At 42.8% G+C, this 23,840-nt stretch overlaps 2 protein-coding genes across 2 annotated transcripts; both read left to right on the forward strand.

The window, feature by feature from the left end:
• Positions 1-11,590: 11,590 nt before the first annotated feature.
• Positions 11,591-12,517, forward strand: LOC308592664 (mas-related G-protein coupled receptor member H-like; the record flags this gene model as incomplete). The annotated part of the gene is made up of 1 exon (XM_081204218.1): positions 11,591-12,517. The coding sequence occupies one exon, from the start codon at positions 11,591-11,593 to the stop codon at positions 12,515-12,517; it is 927 nt and encodes a 308-aa protein (XP_081060344.1).
• Positions 12,518-20,747: 8,230 nt separating this feature from the next.
• Positions 20,748-23,840, forward strand: LOC308593649 (mas-related G-protein coupled receptor member H-like). The gene is made up of 2 exons (XM_081206096.1): positions 20,748-20,909; positions 22,288-23,840. Exon 2 carries the CDS (start codon positions 22,332-22,334, stop codon positions 23,313-23,315), a length of 984 nt encoding a protein of 327 aa, XP_081062222.1. The 5' UTR covers positions 20,748-20,909; positions 22,288-22,331; the 3' UTR covers positions 23,316-23,840.

The following is a 23,840-nucleotide window of genomic DNA, read 5'->3' on the forward strand; positions in this document are numbered from 1 at the left end:
TTCAGTGTGACTATCTAAATCTGACCCATCCCACAGAGGTGGTGCAGCAGGATATCATGTTCAATGTTATCAGAAGCTGCCAAGAGAAGCAGCATCATGCTCCTTGTGATTAACTTCTGACTCCTCCTCCAAATTGGTAACAATCATATTTCCCCAGCAACCCGATTAACCCTAAAGGCCAGGGTTGCAGATTAATTTGCCTAGTCATGGCTGGGCGGCCTGTTCCCCAACCGCAACACGTGCTCTCTGTTAGGGAGAACACGCTTTGCGTGTTGAGTTCCACAGTGCCACCCCCCAAATAATTACACACTTCACACATCAATTTTGTTTAAGGTTTTTGGCATAATTTTGGCCACAACTTTATTCAATACAAAAATGTGAGTGGTTGCTTAGGCATTGGTGATGACTATCTGTCCATGCCCTCAGGGACAGAGCTGGCATTTCCGGACACCAGCGGAAGCCAGCGTGGGAAACAAGTATTGGGTGAGAAATGAGGCTGGGAATCAATCCAACACTTCTCACCCTCATGTTCCTTTGGGGCTTGCACGGCCCAAGCCCGGCTCCACGGACAGGACGAAAGAATGGCAAGCCCCTGGATTCCTTTAACGGAATTCCCTTTCTGCATCATTTGGAGGGGTAGGCACTTACCCCTCCAAGCACCAATTAACCAATGCCTAACCGCCATGGAGCCTCCAGCTCACCGCCAAACCACTCACAGCCCCAACCAAGACCTCAGCTTGGCAGCCACCGCACCTAACCAAGCCTCATTCCCTGAAGCAGAAAGGTGCACACCATCATCTCGGAAAAAGGATGGCCTCTTAAAAAGAATCGCAGGGTGAGAAATCACATCTCCACCCAGCTCAGCAATCCGGTGTGTCACAGCAGAATTGATGCGCTTTCTGGCCCTTTCTGTGGCGACTGGGCAACGACTGCCCCTCCAGACGCATCGTTGCAAAAGCTGAGACCAAAATATCATTGCTGTAGGCACCATTGCCCGCAATGTCCCCAAGTCCGTCCAAATTGCAGCACGCAGTGAAGAACGGCCCATAGCCACCAGGTCGTTCTCTCCCAGCTGTATTAAACCAAGACCTCAGCTTGGCCACCACCGCACCTATCCAAGCCTCATTCCCTGAAGCAGAAAGGTGCACGCCATCAGCTCGGAAAAAGGATGGCCTCTCAAAAAGAATCTCGGGGTGGGAAATCACATCTCCACCCAGCTCAAAAATCTTTTTTGAAACAGCAGAATTGATGAGTTTTCTGGCCCTTTCAGTGGCAGCTGGGCAACGACTGCCCCTCCAAATGCGTCGTTGCAAAAGCTTTGACCAGAAAATTTTTTGCTGTTGGCACCATTGCCCGCAGCGTCTCCAGGTCACCCAAAATCGCAGCACGTAGCGAAAAACAGTCCATGGCCACACAGGTCATTCTCACCCAGCTGCACCCCAACAGCAGTGGGCGGCCCTTCCAGCAGCACCTGCCTCCGAATCAGCGGCAGGAATTCTGGCCGGCGCATTCCCCGTCTGGACAGCCAAGGCAACTGCACATGGAGGAAGGCCGAGACCCGGTCCCAATCCGGACTGCCGTGCACTGATGCCAGCCCAATGCATGATGCTGTGCCCCACCATCCAGATGTGGACAGCTGCTAAACCTAAGATAAAACAAGCAAAATTGTAAGACACCAATAATGTTAACGAACATAACCTTTGAATGCATTCGATTTCCAACGACCTGTATTTTATTTCCACTGCCTTATTAACATGCTAAACTCTTCTTGTGATTGAAATTGCAGTAATCTGTCACCTCCAGGAACAGCTGGAGGGGATTAAACTGTCATTAATTCCCAGGGAGATGGAAGACAGGGAGAACAGGCATAGCTTTCAGACACGTTTGAGAAGGAGACCATACTCCTGACAATGACTCACTCCACTACCTTATCCCAAAATGGAATGCTCTGTCACCATCATACAATGAAGTGTTTGCTAAACCCTGAACCCAATGACACACACACACTTCTCCATTGGCATTCACCAGCTAGGATGGGCAGGGATCCAAATGGCACATTGTCAGATGCAAAGCTGCAAGTATCTTCATCAGGCCACATCAACTGCAAATGATTCCACAAGACAGTGGGAAAATGGCCACACCTGCTACACCTGACTTACTGTAGAGTTGATTGACATTCTTCTCAGACTGTTAGGCATATTGATCACAGATAACCTCCATTCCATTGATTACAGATAACCTCCATGTTTCAGTTGAACGGGCGTCTACATCACATGGAAAAAAGTATTCCTAATATTGATTTATTTTTGTTGAGATTTGTAAACTGTTGAGATTTGTAAACATATTTCTGTTTAAAGGCAAAACATGTTGCAAATTGACTATGTATATTTCCCTCATAGTATACTGCCTGAACATGATGTTGCAATACTTGTATTAAAACAATACTTTCACAAGGTGGTGATTCTAGTTATCTGAAGGACAAGCCTGTGGCAGACACAGGATCAGCAAGCATCCCAAGTGTTTATTAGGTAAAGGTAAAGTTGAATGACCCCTGGACAGGTAAGTCTAGTCAAAGGTGACTATGGGGTTGTGGCCCCCATCTCGCTTTCAGGCTGAGGGAGCCGGTGTTTGTCCACAGACAGCTTTCTGGGTCACATGGCCAGCATTACTTCTGGCACAATGGAATACCTCCCACCACAACAGTACCTGTTTATATAATTGCATTGGCTTGCTTTCGAACTGCTCGGTTGGCAGGAGCTGAGACAGAGCAACGGGAGGTCACTCCATCGCAGGGATTCGAACCACCAACCTTGTGATCGGCAAGCCCAAGAGGCTCCGTGGTTTAGACCACAGCACCACTAGCCTCCCTTTTAAGATAGGCAAATATATGGGGGCAGCATAGTTAATTAATCCTGCACATAGTTGTCTCTTTCATTTGATATAACCTTAAAGACCAACTAAGTTAGTTCTTGGTATGAGCTTTCGTGTGCATGCACACTTCTTCAGATACAGTGTATCTGAAGAAGTGTGCATGCACACGAAAGCTCATACCAAGAACTAACTTAGTTGGTCTTTAAGGTGCTACTGGAAGGAATTTTTTTTATTTTGACTATGGCAGACCAACACGGCTACCTACCTGTATTTGATATAACCTTAAATGTGTTTTGTTCTTTTTTCCTTATCCATGATTCTTTTAACCTGGTTGAGAATTGAAATTTAGAAACTTTTTTATGATTCTGTTCAACAACTGCATCTCTCCTGAAATAGTCAGAGTTGATTTTACCCTCCTCCACCACTTGGAAACCTACTTTTCTTCCACCTATTCTTAGAGGGGAAGAATCTCCTCTCAAGTTTGCGGGTGAAAATCTTGATCATCCACTGGCAATCATTTTTCTCATCACATGATACTGCCAACTGTTTAAGTACAGATGAAGATTTCTGTATGAATTCCTGAACATTTTGCAGTGAGCAAAACATTTTGCACTGAATTTTCCTCAGGACTTCGGAGTTTCTCTGGTTTCTGCAAATTTTCTGATTCCAAGCTATTCCAGCACATTATTTTTTTTGTCTCTTGATCTCTCTGATTCATTATACCTGACCCAAAGTTTGCCACAAGATATAACACTATCTTCACCCAGCTTTGTTTCTCTTCAAAGGTGTATTGAAAACCATAGTGGGGTTGGCTTTGCACAGCCCTAAACAGAAGTATACAAAAGAATGTGCTTTGGAAGGCAAATTCCATGCTAGGGATCATTATGAAAGGAATTGGAAATAAAACTGCCAATATCATAATGACATTATACAAATCTATCAGCTATCAGTGGCAATTTAAATGATCCTATGCATTTATCAAATACATTCTAACCAAAAGGAAAACAAAATTTTGCATTCAGGGAGCTGTTCATTCAAATCCTAGTTTTAGTGTCATCTAAACATTGGGCAATGTAAATGCTGGGGAAGCATTTACATGTATATCTGAACAGGTTTGCAGACATAGACAGAGAATTTCTTCAGTGCAGTGCAGACCTCCATACCAATGTGTGGGCCATTTTAAGGTGTGGCCAGCAGCATACTTTTGAGGCTCCATATGCCAGTGTTCATGAAGTCTGGGATGAACCGGCCTTTTTTGCCCTGTACTTTCCCTCCTTACATGACATATCTTTTTAAAACAAAAACAAAAACAAAAACAAAAAAACCTTTATTTAAGATTCAACAATAACCAAAAATCCACAATAGCTACTACATCAGTTCATTACAAGTGACCATCTTTAACAATAGTTGAAAAATTAAGGAACATCACTTTAACTTACTCAAATTTTTATATTTAACTTTTATCTCTTTCTTAACAGATCAAAATGAAAAAGAAAAAGACCAAAAAATAGAAGGTAAAAAGAAAAAGAAAAAAGTGTGTGTGGGGGGGGAGAGATTTAAAGAAAGAATTAAAAGAAAGGAAAAAAGAAAGGAAAAAATATGAAATAATAATAATAATAATAATCACATTTGACATGTCAGCTTTGGTGCAAATACTGGCTTGTATTGTGCTAGAGTCCTCTGTTTCTTCACGCCAAGAAACTGTGGTCCAGTCTTGGTTCACCAGAGCAAGAGTGAAAGATGGTGAGAAGTGTTTGGCCTCGATGCCTGTTTATAGCATCATAAACAATTTACAAAGACTCAAATTATTATCCAAACACAGCTTGTGTTCCCTTCAGCTATCAATGACAATTTAAATGAACCCGTGAATTTATCCAATGCATTCTAACCAAAAGAAAACAGCATTTTTCACTGAAGGGGTTGTTCATGCAAATCCTAGTTTTGGTGTCAGTATCACCTAAACATTGAACAATGTAAATACTGGGGAAGCATTTACATGTGTACCTGAACAGCTTTGCAGACGTAGATGTAGACTTCTTCAGGGCAGGACAGACAAGCTCAGTAATGCGTGGAACATTTTGGGGTGGGGCGAGCAATGTTCATGTGAGGCTACATGGGCCGTTTTTCAGGAAATCCAAATCTCCTCTGCAGTAGGAAGTAACAATGGGACAATGAATGTATTCTAAGGAGCTCTCATCCCCCAATCCCTGAAGGTGTCTGATATGTTTATTTAGCTGTAGCCATTAGATAGAATGTGTTAGTTAAGGACAGAAACGTGAAAAGCAATTATACATATTTGATGATTTATGATATATAATTATCATAAATGATATATAATTATCATTTAACAGAGATAAAGAATGCAATTAAAGATGTAGAATTAGACTTTATTTATTCTTAAATTGCTATCTCAGCCAGTGTGGTGTAGTGGTTAAGAGTGGTAGATTCATAATCTGGGGAACCGGGTTCGATTCCCCTCTCCTCCACATGCAGCTGCTGGGTGACCTTGGGCTAGTCACACTTCTCTGAAGTCTCTCAGCCCCACTCCACTCACGTCAGAGTGTTTGTTGTGGGGGAGGAAGGGAAAGGAGATTGTTAGCCACTTTAAGACTCCTTCGGGTAGTGATAAATCGGGATATCAAATCCAAACTACTACTCCTCCTCTCCTCCTCCTCCTCCTCCTCCTCCTCCTCCTCCTCCTCCTCCTCCTTCTTCTTCTTCTTCTTCTTCTTCTTCTTCTTCCCTATGGAGGAAAATCCCTGAAATATGTGGATACAGATAGGTAGCCGTGTTGGTCTGCCATAGTCAAAATAAAAAAAAATTCCTTCCAGTAACACCTTAAAGACCAACTAAGTTAGTTCTTGGTATGAGCTTTCGTGTGCATGCACACTTCTTCAGATACACTGAAACAGAAGTTGCCAGATCCTTCTATATAGTGAGAAGGTGGGGAGGGGTATTACTCAGAAGGGTGGTGGGAATGGGAGATTGGCAGATAGCTGAGATGAGCCTGTTGACGACTCTTAACGACTGCAATAGGTCTTACAGGAAAAGGCAAGGGGTGAGAAGGTGAAAAATGGCTTAGTCATGTATAATGAGATAAGAATCCAATGTCTCTGTTCAGACCAGGTCTCTCCATGGTTTTAAGTTTGGTAATGAGTTGCAATTCAGCAGCTTCTCTTTCCAGTCTATTTCTGAAATTCCTTTGTAGTAAAACAGCTACTTTGAGATCTTGTATAGAATGTCCTGGGAGATTGAAGTGTTCTCCTACTGGTTTCTCTGTTTTGTGATTCTTGATGACTGATTTATGTCCGTTTATTCTTTGGCGTAAGGTTTGGCCTGTTTGTCCAATATAGAGAGCTGAAGGACACTGTTGGCATTTGATGGCATCTGCCTGCCTCCACTACTTCCACACACATTGTGTAGCAGAGGGAGGCTGGTTGCCATACCCTGCTCTCCACTTTCTTGCTTGGACACATGAAGGAGCATCTCCACCTCCACTGTTCAGCCCAGACACTGAGGTCCAGCGCCGAGGGCCTTCTGGTGGTTGTCTCCCTGCGAGAAGTTACAGGGAACCAGGCAGAGGGCCTTTTCAGTAGTGGCACCCGCCCTGTGGAACACCCTCCCATCAGATGTCTAAGAAATAAACACGATTTGACTTTTAGAAGACATCTGAACAGCCCTGTTTAGGGAAGCTTTTAATGACTGATTAGATAGATAGATAGATAGATAGATAGATATACGCACACATACACACAGTGGTACCTCTAGATACAAACGGGATCTGTTCCGGAGCCCTGTTCGCAAATCGCTTTTCGCTACTTCTGTGCATGCGTGCGGCATCATTTTGAGCGTCTGCGCATGCGCAAGCGGAGAAACCCAGAAGTAACACGCTCCATTACTTCCCAGTTGCTGCGCAGCGCAACTCAAACGCGCTCAACCCGAAGCGCATTCAACCCGAGATATGACTGTATATATATAATTGTCCAGTAGCACCTTAGAGACCAACTAGGTTTGTTCTTGGGATGAGCTTTAGTGTGCATGCACACTTCAGATAACCATTTTATTTTATTTTTTATTTATTTCTACTGCGTCAGACCAACACGGCTACCTACCTGATGTTTTAATGTATTTTTAATCTTTTGTTTGAAGCCACCCAGAGTGTCTGGAGAAACCCGGCGAGATGGGCAGGGTATGAATAAATGATGATGATGATGATGAAGAGAAGAAAAAACAATTTGCTATTGCCCTCCAACCCCAGCTTGCCAGCCAGAGGCTTTTGGTCATATGTGGATTTTGCACAAACACACTGCCCTTGGAACAGAATTGTTGTGTGTGATGATTGCATTGTAATGCATAATGCACAATGGTACATAACACATAATGAATGACACATACACAATATCAAGGGAATCGGACCACACACACAGGAGATTGCTGAAGAACCCAGGAGGAGAAAGAGAACCTGCACATGCCATTTGAGGCACCTGCTAACTGATTTGCACAATTTAACAGGATGTAAAATTATCTGCCCCACCCTTCCTGAACAAACACAAATCTATCTGATGTTCTCTGACCAAGGTTGTGCACTGCCTTCTGAATGGGCAACATCTCTTTTGAAAACAGAAAAGAGGTCTTGATTCAGACCCAAGAATTCTAAGAGAAGATCCCAAGCCTTATGGTGGGAAACCAGGTGGAATTGAATAAGGTAGGATATTTTGTGCAGAGAACCTTTTATGGGTGACCCATTTTCCTCTTCTTTGAGGCCACTTCCTATTCTCCCTTCCTTCACATCCTCCTCAAAGAAAACCTGTTCTCTAAAGATTTTGGTTTAACTTCTTTGTCATCATCCTAACCAAAATGAAAGCAAACCATTTCTAAATGACTTTGCTCATATTCATCTATTCCTTTCCAGATCTCCTTCTCTGTTTTTGACATTTAAGTTGTCAATTCCTCTGAAAATTCTCTAAGTGTGACCATGGACCCAAGTAATAGCAGGATGGTCACTGACACATATGTATGTTATCTCTATCTTTCCCCTCAATGAGATCCACACTACATGGGTATTTTGAATAGCACATCCCTTAAAGTTTGCATGTACCCTCTCTGAGCAGCTTTGCAAAGATGACTAACTGCAAGGGAAAAGCTTATTTTCTAGTAACCACCATAGTACAAGTTAATACCAAAAACAGGGTGGGGGGAGAGAAAGGGAAACTAAATTTTATTCCGAAGGAGAAATTGACATGCTATATCTATGCTTTTTTTTTTTTTTGTAAACCACTTTGAGGGTTTCTTTTTTACAATTATACATATGATTGCAACTTACACACATTTAACATCTGTGAATTGGACTTTATGTGGCTGAAGGCCAGCCAGTGTAAATTATTATTATTATTATTATTATTATTATTATTATTATTATTATTATTATTACTGATTGATTTAGACCCCACCTTTTTCGCTGGCCTGACTCAAGGTGGCTTACAGGTAAAAATACAAACCACTAAAAACACAGAAAAGGATGATAATTAAAAAACCATTAAACACTGATAGAATTAAAACTGTATACACATAATCTATTAAAACCGTACAAATAATTACAATGAAAGCAACACAGCACAAGCACTTTTGTTGAAAGCTGTTAGATCCCAAAAGCCCGCTGAAACAAGAAATCACACAGATGATTCACACAGGAATGAGGAAGTCAGGAAAATAAGTTAACTAAAGATGAGAAATTAAAAAAGAGGGAGTTTTCTTTTCTTTTCTATGTGTTTCTTTTTTCTTCTTCTTTTTCGTATTTAATGTTTGTATTTTTGTATTTTGTAATTTTGTATTTTTTTTTGTTTTTGTAGTTTTCTGAACTTTTCTACTGATAAAACTTAATAAAATATTAATAAAAATAAAAAAGAAATCACACAGATGAAATGCACAGAAGGCGGAGAGCTTAAAAACTCTTTTTTTGTACAGGGTTTTCCTGGTGCAGAAACAGCTTTCAAACTCTTTCCCTTGCAGAACATTACCCAGGGTGCTCTCACACAAGGCCCTCTCAGTGCATGGTCCTAGAAAGATAAGAATGGGGGCAGTTCCAAAGAAGTGGTTCAAGTATATGTATTTTTTTGTAGATGCACACCACCCCTGGAACATGCTCATACTGCGTAAACGTTGTTAAATAAATGAATAACTATTGTTGCATGGTATCTGTTGCAGAACCACCCATTCATTTGTCTGTCTTGACTCCTCTAGTGGCTTCAAAAGATCATACCACGTGGCTGCATATGAAGTAGTTGACCAAGCCCCACCAGGACTACATGTTCTCTGCAAGCAACCATTATTTAATGGGGAAGAAGACAAAAAAATCTGCAATCTGGGTGTGTGCATATTCTTGATGGAATATTCTTCCCCTCCCCCAACTCTCCCCAGTTGTCTCCCCCATGCTGTCCAGAAAGAGAGAAAGTGTGTAATCTTCCATCCCATCTTCTCATTTGTTTCCTCTGTCAATTTCAGCTTTCCCAATTCCTCATTTATTTATTTATTTTTGCATTCTTAAATTCAGTTCTGCACACTTCTGCAGTAACTTGCTATTTTATTTCTTAAAATAAAAAATTCAAATGAAGATTATTCAGCATTTTAGGGCACTTTATGCAAATTTAAGCAACATTTGTTCAAAGCAGATTCCCCTCACCCCCAAACTGGGCATGTTGTACAATTAATAATGTTACACGTATGGAATGTTCTCCCCAGAGAGGCTCATTTGGTGCCTTCATTACATTTCGATGGGCAAAGGCATTTATCTTCCTTCGGGGCTTTGGCTAATTAAATAATGGTTGGCCTTTTAACCTGGGGTGGGGTATTGTTTTTGTTTGTTATGGTGGTATGTATTTTTGTGTTTTTTATATCGTAAACCACCTATGATCCTCAAACGAAGGAAATTTATTTATTTTTTTAAAAAAAGATATTTATTAGAATTTTACAAACAATAAAAAGTTACAGAATTAAAAATAAAAAATAAAACAGAATAACAATAATAAAAGAAAAAGAGATACAAAAATACAAAGACAAAATACATAAAAAGTAAAAAGGTTAGAAAAAAAATCAATATTTTCATGTCTTATATTTCAGTTACTTGTTTCCTGACCTCCTCACACCCCCCTTTTTGTATTCCAGTTCAAATATTTAACTCAGCAAATCCTTACCCTCTATCATTTATCTTTACTTAATATCTTAACCTATTTATAACTATATATTTCCAACCATTGTCAATCCATATTTACATATTCTTATTAATCTTTTTACCAATACCGCTTATTTTCGATCCAACATCCCTTTAACATTCATTAATTTTACAGTATTTCTGCAAATAGTCTTTAAATTTCTTCCAGTCTTCAAACGAAGGAAATTTAATTGATAAAACATAATAATAAACAAGTTTCTGAGCACACTTGTAGCTAAGCATGTTTGCTTACTGATCAATCATATTCTTTGGCATTAGCACGCATAGCAACATGCTGTAAGAATTTTCATGGTACTTCAATCTGGGTTCAGGTGCAGTTTGCAAACTGAATCAGCCTTGATCACCCTCACTGGGGACCCGTATTGAGGGTGCAACTCTGTTTCCAACTCTGTGATTCTATGATTCCATGCTCTGCAGGAATGGAGAAGGAAGAGTGATTATCTCAGCAACTATCTGCAGTTCAGCTTCAGCCTGGATTTTTAAAAAAATCTACAGGAATGTATGGAAAGATAGAAAAATTAATCAATTCAGAGCACGTAGACTAAGGTCATAGAATCATAGAACTGTAGAGCTGGAAGAAAACCTGAGGATAATTTAGTCCAATCCCCTGCAATGCAGGAATCTGCAGCGGTCCCATACAGGGATTGAACCTGCAACTTTGACGTTGTCAGTATCAACCTCTAACCAGCTGAACTATCTAGGCTAATGTTGTTGTTTAGTTGTTTAGTCATGTCCGACTCTTCATGACCCTATGGACCAGAGCACACCAAGCACTCCTGTCTTCCACTGCCTCCCACAGTTTAGTCAAACTCATGCTGGTAGCTTCGAGAACACTGTACAACTATCTTGTCCTCTGTCGTCCCCTTTTCCTTGTGCCCTCCATCTTTCCCAACATCAAGGTCTTTTCCAGGGAGTCTTCTCTTCTCATGAGGTGGCCAAAGTATTGGAGCCTCAGCTTCAGGATCTGTCCTTCCAGTGAGCACTCAGGGCTGATTTCCTTAAGAATGGAGAGGTTGGATATTCCTGCAGTCCATGGGACTCTCAAGAGTCTCCTCCAGCACCATAATTCAAAAGCATTAATTCTTCGGCAATCAGCCTTCTTTATGGTCCAGCTCTCACTTCCATACATCACTACTGGGAAAACCATAGCTTTAAATATATGGACCTTTGTCGGCAAGGTGATGTCTCTGCTTTTTAAGACGCTGTCTAGATTAGTCATTGCATCTAGGCTAATAATTATCATTATTTTTAATGTGTGTTCCTGAAAATGCCACAGTAACTGGAGATGAGCCAGGAAGAATTATTTCACTTCGACAATATTTTAGGAAATTGCTATAATGGATAAGGCAAGAAAGACTAGAGTAAACAGAAAGCTTTAATTCAATCTTCATTTGCTCAGCTACATTAGCAAAAACTAATTCCACCCTTGATTCTTTACTTCCAGCAGAAATATATATACCAGAAGAAGCACAGAAACAAAGATTGAAGATGATGACCAGTTTCAACCTAACATCTCTGTCCCTTTCGTACAATGAAACTACTTTTTCCAACAACAGCAACAGTAATGATAACACAAAATCGATTGTGTATTATGAATTAGAACTGTATGTTTTGTTTGTATTAATAATTATAATTTGCATTTTGGGGTGCTGGGGGACTGGAAATGTCATCTGGTTGCTTGGCTTCCGTATTAAGAGGAGTCCTTTTACCGTGTACATCCTGAACCTTGCCATTGCTGACTTTGGCTTACTCATAGTTGAATTGATTATAGAAGTAGCTTGGGCTGTAGGAGGTCTGAAGGAGAGCCTTCTGCATCTGTTCCTTGGTGATGTTTTCCAATTCATGTACAATGCCGGTCAGTTTCTGCTGACAGCTATCAGCCTTGACAGGTGTGTGTCTGTCCTGTTCCCACTTTGGTACCGATGCCACCGGCCGCCATATTTGCCAACCGTTGTGTGTGCCTTAATATGGATGTTTTCTTTCCTTCTCCCTGGAATTCACTTCATTGTCTGCCTGACGTTTAAGGGAAAACAGAATCTCATAAAATACTATCAGTATACTTTTAATGGTTTCTTTTGCCTACCACTCATGACTATCTCCACCCTGATCCTGTTTATCAAGGTCTGCTTTAAATCACAACAACGAAAGCGGGGGAAACTACTAATGGTTATCCTGCTTACTCTGTTCTTCTTCATCTTTTTTTCTTTTCCACTGAATGCCTATTACATGATCATTTATATTTTTCATTCACCAGCGCCCTATTCCTTACCTTATTGCTACTTAAACACTGCTCTGAACAACAGCGTGAACCCTTTGATATATTTCCTGATTGGGAGACAGAAAAGAGGCAGGCCTAGGGAGAGCATGGAAGCCAGGCTCCAGAATGTTTTCAAAGAAGAAGAAAACTCTACAAAGTAAGTGGAGGCAGTGGCGTAGCGTGGGTTGTCAGCACCCGGGGCAAGGCAAGTAATTTGCACTCCCTAACCCGTGGATTTGCGCCCCCTAACTGGTGGATTTGCGCCCCCTAACCCTAACCCCCAGATGTTGCGCCCGGTGCGGCCGCCCCCCCCCTGCAACCCCACGCTACGCCACTGAGTGGAGGCCACCTCTGTTGAAATCCGCTTATGATGACTCCAAAGAATACAGGTTTTAGCTGTATCACTCTAGTTACAATAAGACACTATAGTTTCTACTTAGTTAGATATTTGCATGTTCAGACCCAGAAACCTCCCCCCTAAATAAATTCACACATGACTCAAATTTTTGGTTTGTTTTTAGCAGAATTTAGGCCACAACTTTATTGATTACAGAAAGTGACTGGTTGCATAGGCTCTGGTTCAACTAGCTCCCTGCCATGCAGGGCACCAGCATTGGTCAGCCAAGGGTGAACACCTGGATAAGCAGAAAGCTGGGAACAGGCTAACTCCGCCAACCAAATGTCCCCCTGGATTCAGGCACGGGCACAACCCCCTCAGGGGTTGACCAAACCATTGAGTCCATGGATTCCTTTAATGGAATACCCTTCACAGAGGGATGGCAAGAGTGTTCTCCCATCCCTATCACCTGAACCAGAGCCTTTCCGCAACCTTACAAGTTGTGATGATTTGCTACACGGCAGGCGAAACCCAAATGGCAACAGCCAATCAGCCAAGTGGGGAAAATTCCTGCCATGCCCCTGTCCCAATGGCAGATGACACACGATGGCATAGCAAAGTCAAGTGCAAAGTCCTAAAAGTAGGGAGAGGTGGGCGGGTGTTCCAATGCACGTGCCGAAAGAGGGAGCTCCGGGTCACGTGCATTGGTATAAATAGGTCCCTTGAACCATTTGGACTGCGTCACATTGGCCAGATTGCACCCAGCTACAAGGGACCTACAAATTGGGTGTTATGGCTGACCAGTCGTACTCACCCACAACACAGGGTGTCGGTTTTCCAGGTCTCACCGTAATATGTGCCCTCTTTAAGGGAGGATCTGATGTATCCCAAATCTGCTGACATTTCTTTCTTGTTCAAGGGTGGTGAGGTTTGGCTACCTACTGTAGGTCCAAACATGAGAAGTTCCACATATGAAAACTTATTTACTGTATTAAGCACATTTATAGTTCACCTAATCATATACCAAAAGGAGGATAGAGAGCTAAGCAACCATTGGACCATATAGCTCTGTATTGTAAAAAAAGGTAAAGGACCCCTGGATTGTTAAGTCTAATCAAAGGCAACTATAGGGTTGCAGTGCTCATATCACTTTCAGATCAAGGGAGCCGGCGTTTGTCCACAGACAGCTTTCCGGGTCATGTGGCCAGCATGACTAAACTGTTTCTGGTGCAACGGAGCACCGTGATGGAAACCAGAGTCACGGAAACACCTGTTTACCTTCCCACTGCAGCATTACCTATTTATCTACTTCCACTGGTGTGCTTTCAAACTGCTAGGTTGGCAGGAGCTGGAACAGAACAATGGGAGCTCACCCCATCATGGGGATTTGAACTGCCAATCTTCAGTGTACTGTATACATTGACTGGCAGGGGTGCAAACTTGAATGAAATATTGTGGGGGCCCAGGCAAGCCCCGCCACATATTATCAATCACATGGCGCAGTGCACATCCACCATTTGAATGGAAATGCCCATCAACTTTGCGGGGGACCAGTCCCCTCAAATATTTTATTTTGGAGCTGGCACCTATGCTGGCTGGCAGGAGTCTTTCACAGCCCTATCTGAAGATGCCAGGGATTGAACCTGTGATGCTCTGCAAGCAAGACAGATGTTCTAGCACTGAACTACATCCATTCCCCTACACACAATATAGAGAATACAATAATAATAATTCGCCATAAAACCAAACAGAATCAAGAACATGTTATACTGGGCACATGCTCTTGGCTGTTAAATGCCAGGAAGTTTTGATCTATACTGATTAGATTTGAGTGTGTTCTGTGGTGAAGGCAGTTACAACAGCATTTGATACTAAACCCATGCCATGAGAAAAATAACTATGTTTTTTAAAAAAGAACCTACCCAAGGAGCCTTCTGAGTCATGTCAAAATCATTTTGATTCCCTTCAAGGGAAAGCTACCAGATGTGAACTGCACATCTGGGAAAGCCCCCTGACAACCTAGGCACACACAGAAATCCTTTGAGAAATCTCTTCAATCGCATTTTGCACTCTGTCTCCAAAATTGCTTCTAGTTTTGCTCTTGCTGACCTTTATGAGTGCAGTTCCAAATATAATATGGCTTTTACTAGCATAGAGGTTTACATGTGACTGTCTTATAGACCGGCTCAGATCCAGCTACAGGGATACGGAGTTTTACCAATGGTGGAAATGACTGGTAAGCTGGGGAAGGGAATCAGGGAGAGACAACAGAAGGTGTGAATGGCCGGAGATGTAAATAGTTGGGGCAGCCAAGTGTTGGATAAAGTAGAACAGTGAGGAAGCCCAGAGAGGAAAGCAGTAAACCATGCAGGAGATAATCATTGAGAGTTTGAACCATTTTTAAACTGAGGAGATGGAGAAGAATGGCAGGATATTTGTGTTAGGATATTTCCGTTCCACCTTAAAAAGGGGACAGGCTGTTGTGAGTCACAGCCTACGTATTTCCTGCTCACAGGAAGTTTCTGTTTGTCTATATGCTTTCGTTTTCTCTCTGTGCCTGAGACATCGAAGCAGGCAGTCATGTTTTTTTCTTTGTTCTGACCAACACTGAATAAACTTGTAAATATGCTCTCCTGAGTGCATCTTTCGTTGTGCGAACTCTGCTGATAGAGCGTGCATGAGCTCTGGAATGTGGAAAGCTATTTCCAAGGCTTCATGTCGCTAATTGACTGATACTGTATCTACGGGAGATCGATGGACGTCCAGAGGCGACGTGGAGGCAGTGATGGCCTTTGTCTCCCTGGCAGTATCCCAACAATTTGTGCAAGGAGAAGCACCATGACTGACTAAACACGGAAAGCAAAGTACAAGAAATAATGGAGTTGCCAATTCTTCCTCCATTTTCCACTGATCCTGCTATGCAACCAACTCAGAAAATGTCAGTAAGGGAGGGATATCTTTCCCACTTTCCAGTTTGCCGAACGGATTTTGTTATGATGATTCTTAGGTTGTAATCTTGTATGTATATATGTGAGTGGGTTTGTTTTTTTAATTAATACATTTGTATTTAACAAAAGTAATAATCTTAATAACAGGGGAGATGTATAGTAGCATATTGCTTCATGAAATAAATCCAGTAGATTTAGGAATTCCAAAGTTTTAATGTTACTGTTGGGAACTGTTGATATAAAAGATGCATGTTTACACATGTAATAAAATGCTGCCATATATCTTGAAATGGAGTACCTTTAGCCAAACTTTTCAGGGCCTTAAAGTAGTATGTAATTTTCTCAGAAGGATTAGACTTCCATACATTTCTTATGCAAGATCATCACAAAAATCCTGTAAAGCTTTCCAATTTTGTACAACAGATTAATAATAATAATAGTACATAATAATAAACAATAATAAAACTTTCAGTTACCAAGAAAAAATGTTTCAAGTTCTTTACATGCTGTGCTTTTATTATCTCCATCAAACACAGAGAGAAGCGCTATCTGTGGCACCATCTGAAACTGTACCTGTACAATATCTGATATCCTGGGTTTTGGGTTGTGTATCCATGATTCTGCTAAGCAGCTTAAGCATGGAAATATAAAATCAATGCATCACTAACATCAATAAAGGGATTTATCCTGATGTAGTTACTATAGCAGTGATCTATAGGTCAGGAGAACAACGAAGACTTCTCTAGTGCCTCCTCCGTGTCTCTTCTGAAAAGTGGGTTTAATTTTATTTCATGTGTGGTCAGGGCTTCCCCCCCCCCCACCAGAACTCATTGGAACTCAGTTCTGGCACCTCTCAGGTGGGCGCCATTTCCATTATAAGAGAACAAGGGAGGCATTCATGGCGAGTTCTGGCACCTCTTTGTCTAGAAAAAAATAGCACTGTGTGTGGCCTCTCACTTAGGACTATCTCCACTCTTATCCTGTTCATAAAACTATCTTTGAGATGACAACAGAGGAGGCAGCCATTTGGCTTGTACTCTGCTTCTTCCTTAACTTAGCTTTCCCGTTAATTTTGTTTTTCTTAACTGATCATTTCTTCATTCGGCTCTTACACATTTTTAGTTCTTATGCAGCTGTCTAAATATCATATTTCATCCACCGATGTGTTTCCTGTTTGGAAGAAAGAAAAGGGGTTGAATTAAGCAGAACACACGGGTCATACTCCAGATTCTTTTGAAGGAGAAGGAAGATACAGAGGAGCTAGAGCTCCAGGAGCAAAACCTGGTATGATGTCTTCAAAGTAATCAGAAACTTTTGTGTTTCTCTTCTGATTATAGTGTATGCTCATTTCAGCTTTTTTTCCCAAACAAATGTATTTACCATAGAGTGTATACAGTGGCGTAGTGTGGGGGGTGCAGGGGGGGCCGGCCGCACCGGGTGCAACATCTGGGGGTTAGGGTTAGGGGGCACAAATCCATGGGTTAGGGGGCGCAAATTACTTGCCTTGCCCCGGGTGCTGACAACCCACGCTACGCCACTGAGTGTATATGTCTGAAGAGCTTCAAAGATGTCCACTTATTTTATTTTTTCAACTGTTGAGTGATGTTTTTAGATTGTGATGCTTGCTCTATACTATGGTTATCCAGAGAGCAGTAAGAATGGCTATCTGGAGACCCTGTAATATGATTCATGATGTAATATGAATTATATGATTCATGCATGAAAGAGATTGTCTTATTATGATATTATTGTTTTAATGCAACAATTAGTTGGGATAAGAATGAGAGTTTAGAGAAAGGTAAACTTCCTGAATCGAAGAACAAAGTACTGTAAAAGCAATATTAATTGTGAAACTCAACAGAGATCCAACTTGAGTGTCATCCTGTAGACCCGTCTGTTTCTTGATTAATGATTTCAAATGTTTATATTAATATCAGTACTGCATAAATGTATTCATCTGGATCAAATAGACTTTTCACTGAAAGCATTTGTGGTAGAGCACTATTAATAAAGCATGTTAAAAGCACCTGACACCAGACTTTCAGGTGTCAAAGGCTAGGATAAAGAGGTGCAGGATCTGTACATGGTAAAATGTGCATAATGAAGGTACCACATGCATCTGTGTAGGGAGGGAATATCACAACTTAGTGTGTGCAACACAGAAGTTATCTCTCCTTGCACTTAGCCCCTGAACTTCTGTGGGTGGTGAAAGTAGACAGCAACAAAACTTAGTCAGATGACTGGTCCATCTTGCTCAATATTGTCTATACTGACTGTTAGTGGCTTGCCCAGATTTTTAAAAATTGCTTTTATTAAGATTTCTTTGGCTAACAAAAGTACATGCGGCACCTCTGCTTTCAGTTCATAGAGTCCTTTCTGCAGATCAGTTATATTCAATGGGAGACACTAATGTTATAGGCCGTATGAAGATGGGAGAGACGAGAGGCATGGAGGGGGGAGAAGGGGGTAGAAAGCTTTCATTCTTTGACATAATGTATGTGCGAGGTTTTTGTGTCACCGTCGTGTGGGCAGGTTTCCCCCCCCCCATTCATTTATTAGTTTTTGTTGGCAGTGAGAGAAGTTGTGGGGAGCCCAGAGCATGGTTGCTTGCCTTCAGTTGACTGCAGTGAGTTTTGTTGGCATGGGGGGTGAGGGGGGATTCCCAATATAGAACGCTACTACATCGCCAACCAAGTATGCCACATATTCCTATACGACTAGACAAAACAATGGGCTCACATGGAGACAGACACAATTGAAGACACCCCCATCACCGCTTGGTGTTCTCCCAGTCCTACCTGAAAATTCTAAGACTGAACCTGCAACCTTTGCATGCTCTAAGGAACCACGTCCATGTTATTATGGTGTGTGTGTGTGTGTTTCTGCCAACTCAAGTATATGATCAGGTTACATTTGACACGTAACACACTTGCAAGAGGAAAGTCTTGTATGAAGTTCTGAATATCTCAAACCTGTCTGCTCTCATCTGTGATCAAATGCTTGGCTGGAAGTAGGATGTTTAAGGCTTGAAATCCCTCAGTCTTCTTTCATCCCTGTCAGGGAACTGACATCGGAGGGAGAGGCGAAGGGGAGGCTCCCAGATGATGCTGGCAAAGGACCCAGCAGCAGGGGGAGAAACAGCTCAGTAGAGGGGGAAGCCATTTAGCGCAACACCAGGGATAAAGGGAGGCAGACAGGGGAAGTGGAGAGAGGGCTCCAGGACTCTTCACTGGACATCAGTGAGGAGAGCCCAGGTCCTCCGCTACCCACGCCTTCCCTGCGCAGAAGACTCCCGTGCAGTGAGAGGAGGAGGAGACTGGGGGTCAAACAACTTTTATGTTGGAAGAGGTTCAAGAAACGCCCACTGATGGATTCTGCCAGTGACTGAGGCAGCCACGATGAGAAGGGGCTGTGCAGTCAGAAAGGCTTAACAAGGCAAATTAACGGAGAAAGGCACCAGTTTACACACGAGTAACTCATACCTATTACAATCCCAGATGTAGTGTATATAAAATTGGGCAAGAGCATAAAGCAGCTGCTTGCAGGGATAGAATTACAGCAATGTGAGTGCGTAATCAGGAACTGGTGTTTTAACAAGGCAGCAAGAAAGCATTTGCAGTATCATTTGGAATCCCTTTAAAGCAGAATTTTCAATGGGCTGGCACTGATTCATGAAATCTTTCCTTCCTGCTTTTTTTCTCCCTCTCTGTGCTGCCTCTGCTTCTCTCTCTCTTTCGCTACACTCCTCTTCAAAAGCAGCATTTGCAGAAAAGCCCTTGGTTTGATTCCTTTGCCCTGATCTCTCCTTCAGTCTGTTTTGGCCTCCATTATGTCCACAGCTCAATTCTTAAGGTATGTATGTGTGCGAGTCTGTGAATGTGGGAACATAGGAAAGCTGCTTTATACGAAGTTAAACTTATTACTCCATCTAGTTGCATGTCGAGGTCCCCAGGGCCACCCCAGTAACTCACACATCACACAGAAATTTTTGTTTAAGGTTTTTGGCATAATTTTGGCCACAACTTTATTAAAATACAAAAAAATGTGAGTGGTTGCTTAGGCATTGGTTGCGACTATCTCCCCCCCCCCCCATGGGGGACAGACTGACATTCCGCACGCCTGCGAAAGTCAGAAAAGGGGAATACACTTGGGGGTAGCAACGGAGCAGGGAACCTGCCCTCAGTCCTCCCCAAATGCAACCAGGAGCTCATTGCTATGGCCCGAGCTCCCTTGACAGGGTGGACAAGCAATAGTTATCCCCTGATTCCTTTAATGGAATCCTTTGCAGCAGCAGCATTAGAGGGGCAGGCACAGCCAATCCATGCCCCTCAACCAACCAAACCATAAACCAGTGTCTAACCGCAACCTTACAAGTTGTGACGATTTGCTATGCAGTAGGTAAAAACCAAATGGCCCCAGTTAATCAGCCAGATGGACAAAATTCCTACCGGGCCCCTGCCCCAGGAGCAGATGATGGGCAATCCGATGCACGGGTAAAAAGAGGAAGCCCTAGCCTCGTGCAAGGAGTTTTAGCACTTCTGGCTGTCAATCAACAAATGGCAACATCAACTTCATCCCAACAAGAAGGGAAGCCCAATTGCATCAGTGGCCAACGATCAATTAGCCCGCCCCACAACTTTGGAGTGTCCTGGCGGCCCCCCACTGCAACATGTGCTCTCCATGAAGGAGAACACGCTTTATCCTGCATCACAGGGGATTGGATTACATGGGCCTTGGGATCCATTCCAACTCTACCACTCTATGGTTCTAGTTCAGTACTGTTAACACTGATTGACAGGAGTTCTCCAGGATTTCTGGCAACAGCCTTTTACAGCTCTGCCTGAAGATGCAACAGATTGAAAAGCTCCATTGTCGTCGCTGATTCAGTGCAGAATCTGACTATTAATGCAACATGCCACTAAGCTTGAAACACCTGCAAGTACAAGCTGCAAATATCTTCTGAGGCTTTGCTAAGTTACAACCAAAACAATTTGAAGCGCACACAGGAGAATCCTGATGCATACTGGGAAAGAAAGTTAACCCAAACCTCGCCTTTTTTTGAAACACCAGCTAATGGATTTGCACATATTAACAGGATATCAATTACCTGCCCCACCCTTGCTAAACCAACATGATGTTCTATCTGATGTTCTCTGCTCAATGCTGAGTGCTGACAGCTGGATCGGCAACTTGTTTTGAAAACGGAGAAGAAATACTGGCTCAGACCTTCGAATTCTAGGAGAGCAAACATCTGTGATTGGAATTAAGGTAGGACATTCTTCCTCTTCTTTGAGGCCACATTACATTCTCCCTTCCTCCACACCCCACCTTAAAGACAAAAGCTTTGGGCTTAACTTCTTCACCTCCATCCAGAATGTAGGGAAATTATCTCCAAATGCCTTTGCTCATATTCATCTCTTCCTTTCCAAATTGCCTTCTCTGCAGCGGAGTAGCGTGGGTTGCCAGCACCCAGGGCAAGGCAAGTAATTTGCGCCCCCTAACCCGGGACAAGGCAAGTAATTTGCGCCCCCTAACCCCTAACCTGCCGCCGCTCGCTGCCAGCTTCTTCTTGCTGCTGCCTGGTCTGGTCTGGTGTGGTTCTCTCCCGTGCTCAGCGCTGCACTGGGCGGCCGCTGCACTGTCCCTTCCCCAGATAGTTCCTCGCTCTCTCTCCGCACCACACGCCTGGCACCCACCCCCTCCACAGTGGGCAGCGACCCAGCGGCTCGGATCGGATACGCACAGCCAGCACTGCAGTGAGAGAAAGTGAGTGAGCCAGGTAGGGGCAGAGAGCTGCGAGTGCGAGTGCGCCCCCCCCAGATGTTGCGGCCGGTGCGGCCGGGCCCCCCTGCACCCCCCACGCTACGCCACTGCTTCTCTGCTGTCATCATTTAAACAGTGTGTTCCTCTGATATTTCCCCATGGATCAAAGTCACGGCAGGATGGTGACTGTCACCCTTGCAGTCCCCAAGTTTCCCCCAGTAATATTGCTGTTTCTGGGTATTTTTGGATGGGACAGTCTTGAGATGGATGGGGCACTCCCATTCCATTTCAGCTTTGTGCAGTTGATTAAGTGCAAAAAAAGAGCTGGCTTTCGGGTTACAAGTATAGAACTAGGATACTATTAAAGGGAGAAAATTCACTGCTTACAGAGGTAAAAACTGAACTTTACTAGAACCAGGATAGTATGAAATGCAAACAAGCAAAAACAACACACACATTTTTTAAGAGGGAGAAAAGAAAACTAAATTTTACTATTTGAAAGGAGACATTGACAGCAAGAGTGAAACTGCCATCTATCACTCCATGATTTCTGTTTCAGAACCTTCCATTCATTCACCTATCTTGCCTCCTTTACTGCCCTGGCTGGGCACATTCAAAGTAGGCCAGCAAGTCCAACTGGGATAGCTTCATGTCCTCTGCAATCAATGGGGTAGAAAAATGAAACAATGGAAAGTGGTAGGATAACTTTATTGTCCCTATGCGTCTTTCTGAAAATGCAGCTTTAGCTGGAGAGGGTATAACAAGAAGCATTTCACCTTAGCAGTGGTTTCAAAGACTGAAGCAAGAAAGACTAGACTGAAATGGTTTGTTCACCTTGTTAGCAAAAGGCTAACGTGACCTTTCCTCACATTTCTCCCAGCAGGAATCTCTACACCAGACAGAACACAAAAGCCAAAGTTGAACACAATGGCAAGTTTCAGCCCAACGCTCCTGTACCCTTTGGATGCTGGAGAGGAATATTATGGAACATCCAATGCAAGTGTTTTTTCCAACAACAGCCACAGTAATGACGACCCAGAATTTTTATATAGGACAGTAACAATGTATATAGTGTGTGTATCAATAATTATAGTTTGCATTTTGGGATGCTTGGGGAATGGAACTGTCATCTGGCTGCTTGGATTCCGTATTCAGAGGACCCCCTTCACCATGTACATCCTGAACCTCACCATTGCGGACTTTGGTTTACTCGTTGTTGAGTTTATTTTAGAAATACGCTATCTTCAAAACCGTAAAGAGGATGAAGGCATTGTGTTTGAATTCTTCGAAGATATTTTCCAATCCATGTACAACACTGGTCAGTTTCTGCTGACAGCCATCAGCATCGACAGGTTTGTTTGTGTCCTGTTTCCCCTTTGGTATCGATGCCACCGGCCACCACGTTTGTCTACCATTTTGTGTGCCTTGATACAGATTTTTTCTTTCATTTTCCCTGGAATTCACTTCATTCTCTTCCTGACTGCTAAGAAGGAACACAAGTATATAAGGTGCTACCAGTATATTGTGAACGGCTTCATTTGCCTCCCACTCATGACTTTCTCCACTTTGATCCTTTTTATCAAGTTCTGCTTTAAAACACAACGGATAAGGCGGAGAAAGCTGATCACGGTCATCCTGCTTACACTCCTCTTCTTTCTTTCTTTTTCTTTTCCAATGAATGCCTTTTACATAAGCCATTATATTTTTGAGTCTCCAACTTTGCATCGCATACAATATGGCTACTTGTGCGCCACTCTGAACAGCAGTGTTAACCCTTTGATCTATTTCCTGGTTGGGTGTCCAAAGAGAGGCAAACCTAGGAGAAGCATGAAAGTCATACTTCAGAATGTTTTCAAAGAGGAAGAAAGTCATCCAGATGAAATGGCGCCCTCGGCTGAAACCAAGTTATGATGGCTCCAAAAGATTTACCAATCATGCAATCACACATTCTAAGCCCCTGTGCTCAAGATTCACCTTCCATTTCTTCAAAGAATAGGGGATGATTTGCAGTGACCTACATTGAGCTTGCCTCTTCAAGATGGTTCCCACCTGACTCTGCAGGAATTGGGGCTATACCATGAAACCAGCTGAGAGAGGAACGGAGGAACGGGGCAGGGAATAGATTTCACCATCTACTAAGTAGAGGTGCACCTCCTTCTTTCACACACCTCCCCCTCCTATTCACCCTTTTCTTGCCCCTGCTCTCAACCTCATCCCCAATCATCCTCCTCCCTGCTTTGTTGTAAGCCCCTTAGCAACCCAATTTTCACATTCACCCCTTTCCCCTCCACCATCTTTCTCCCTCCCCCCTACAGTCTCCATTTCACAGAGATCAACCCATTTCCGTGCCGAATGCAGAAAGAGGAAATCTGAGAGAAGCTGGAGAGAAGAAGAGGAACTCTTAGGATGCATTCCATCCTGCTCATAGAGTGCACA

Source organism: Podarcis bocagei, assembly GCF_964188305.1.
Source record: "Podarcis bocagei genome assembly, chromosome: 8".
NCBI lineage: Eukaryota > Metazoa > Chordata > Lepidosauria > Squamata > Lacertidae > Podarcis > Podarcis bocagei.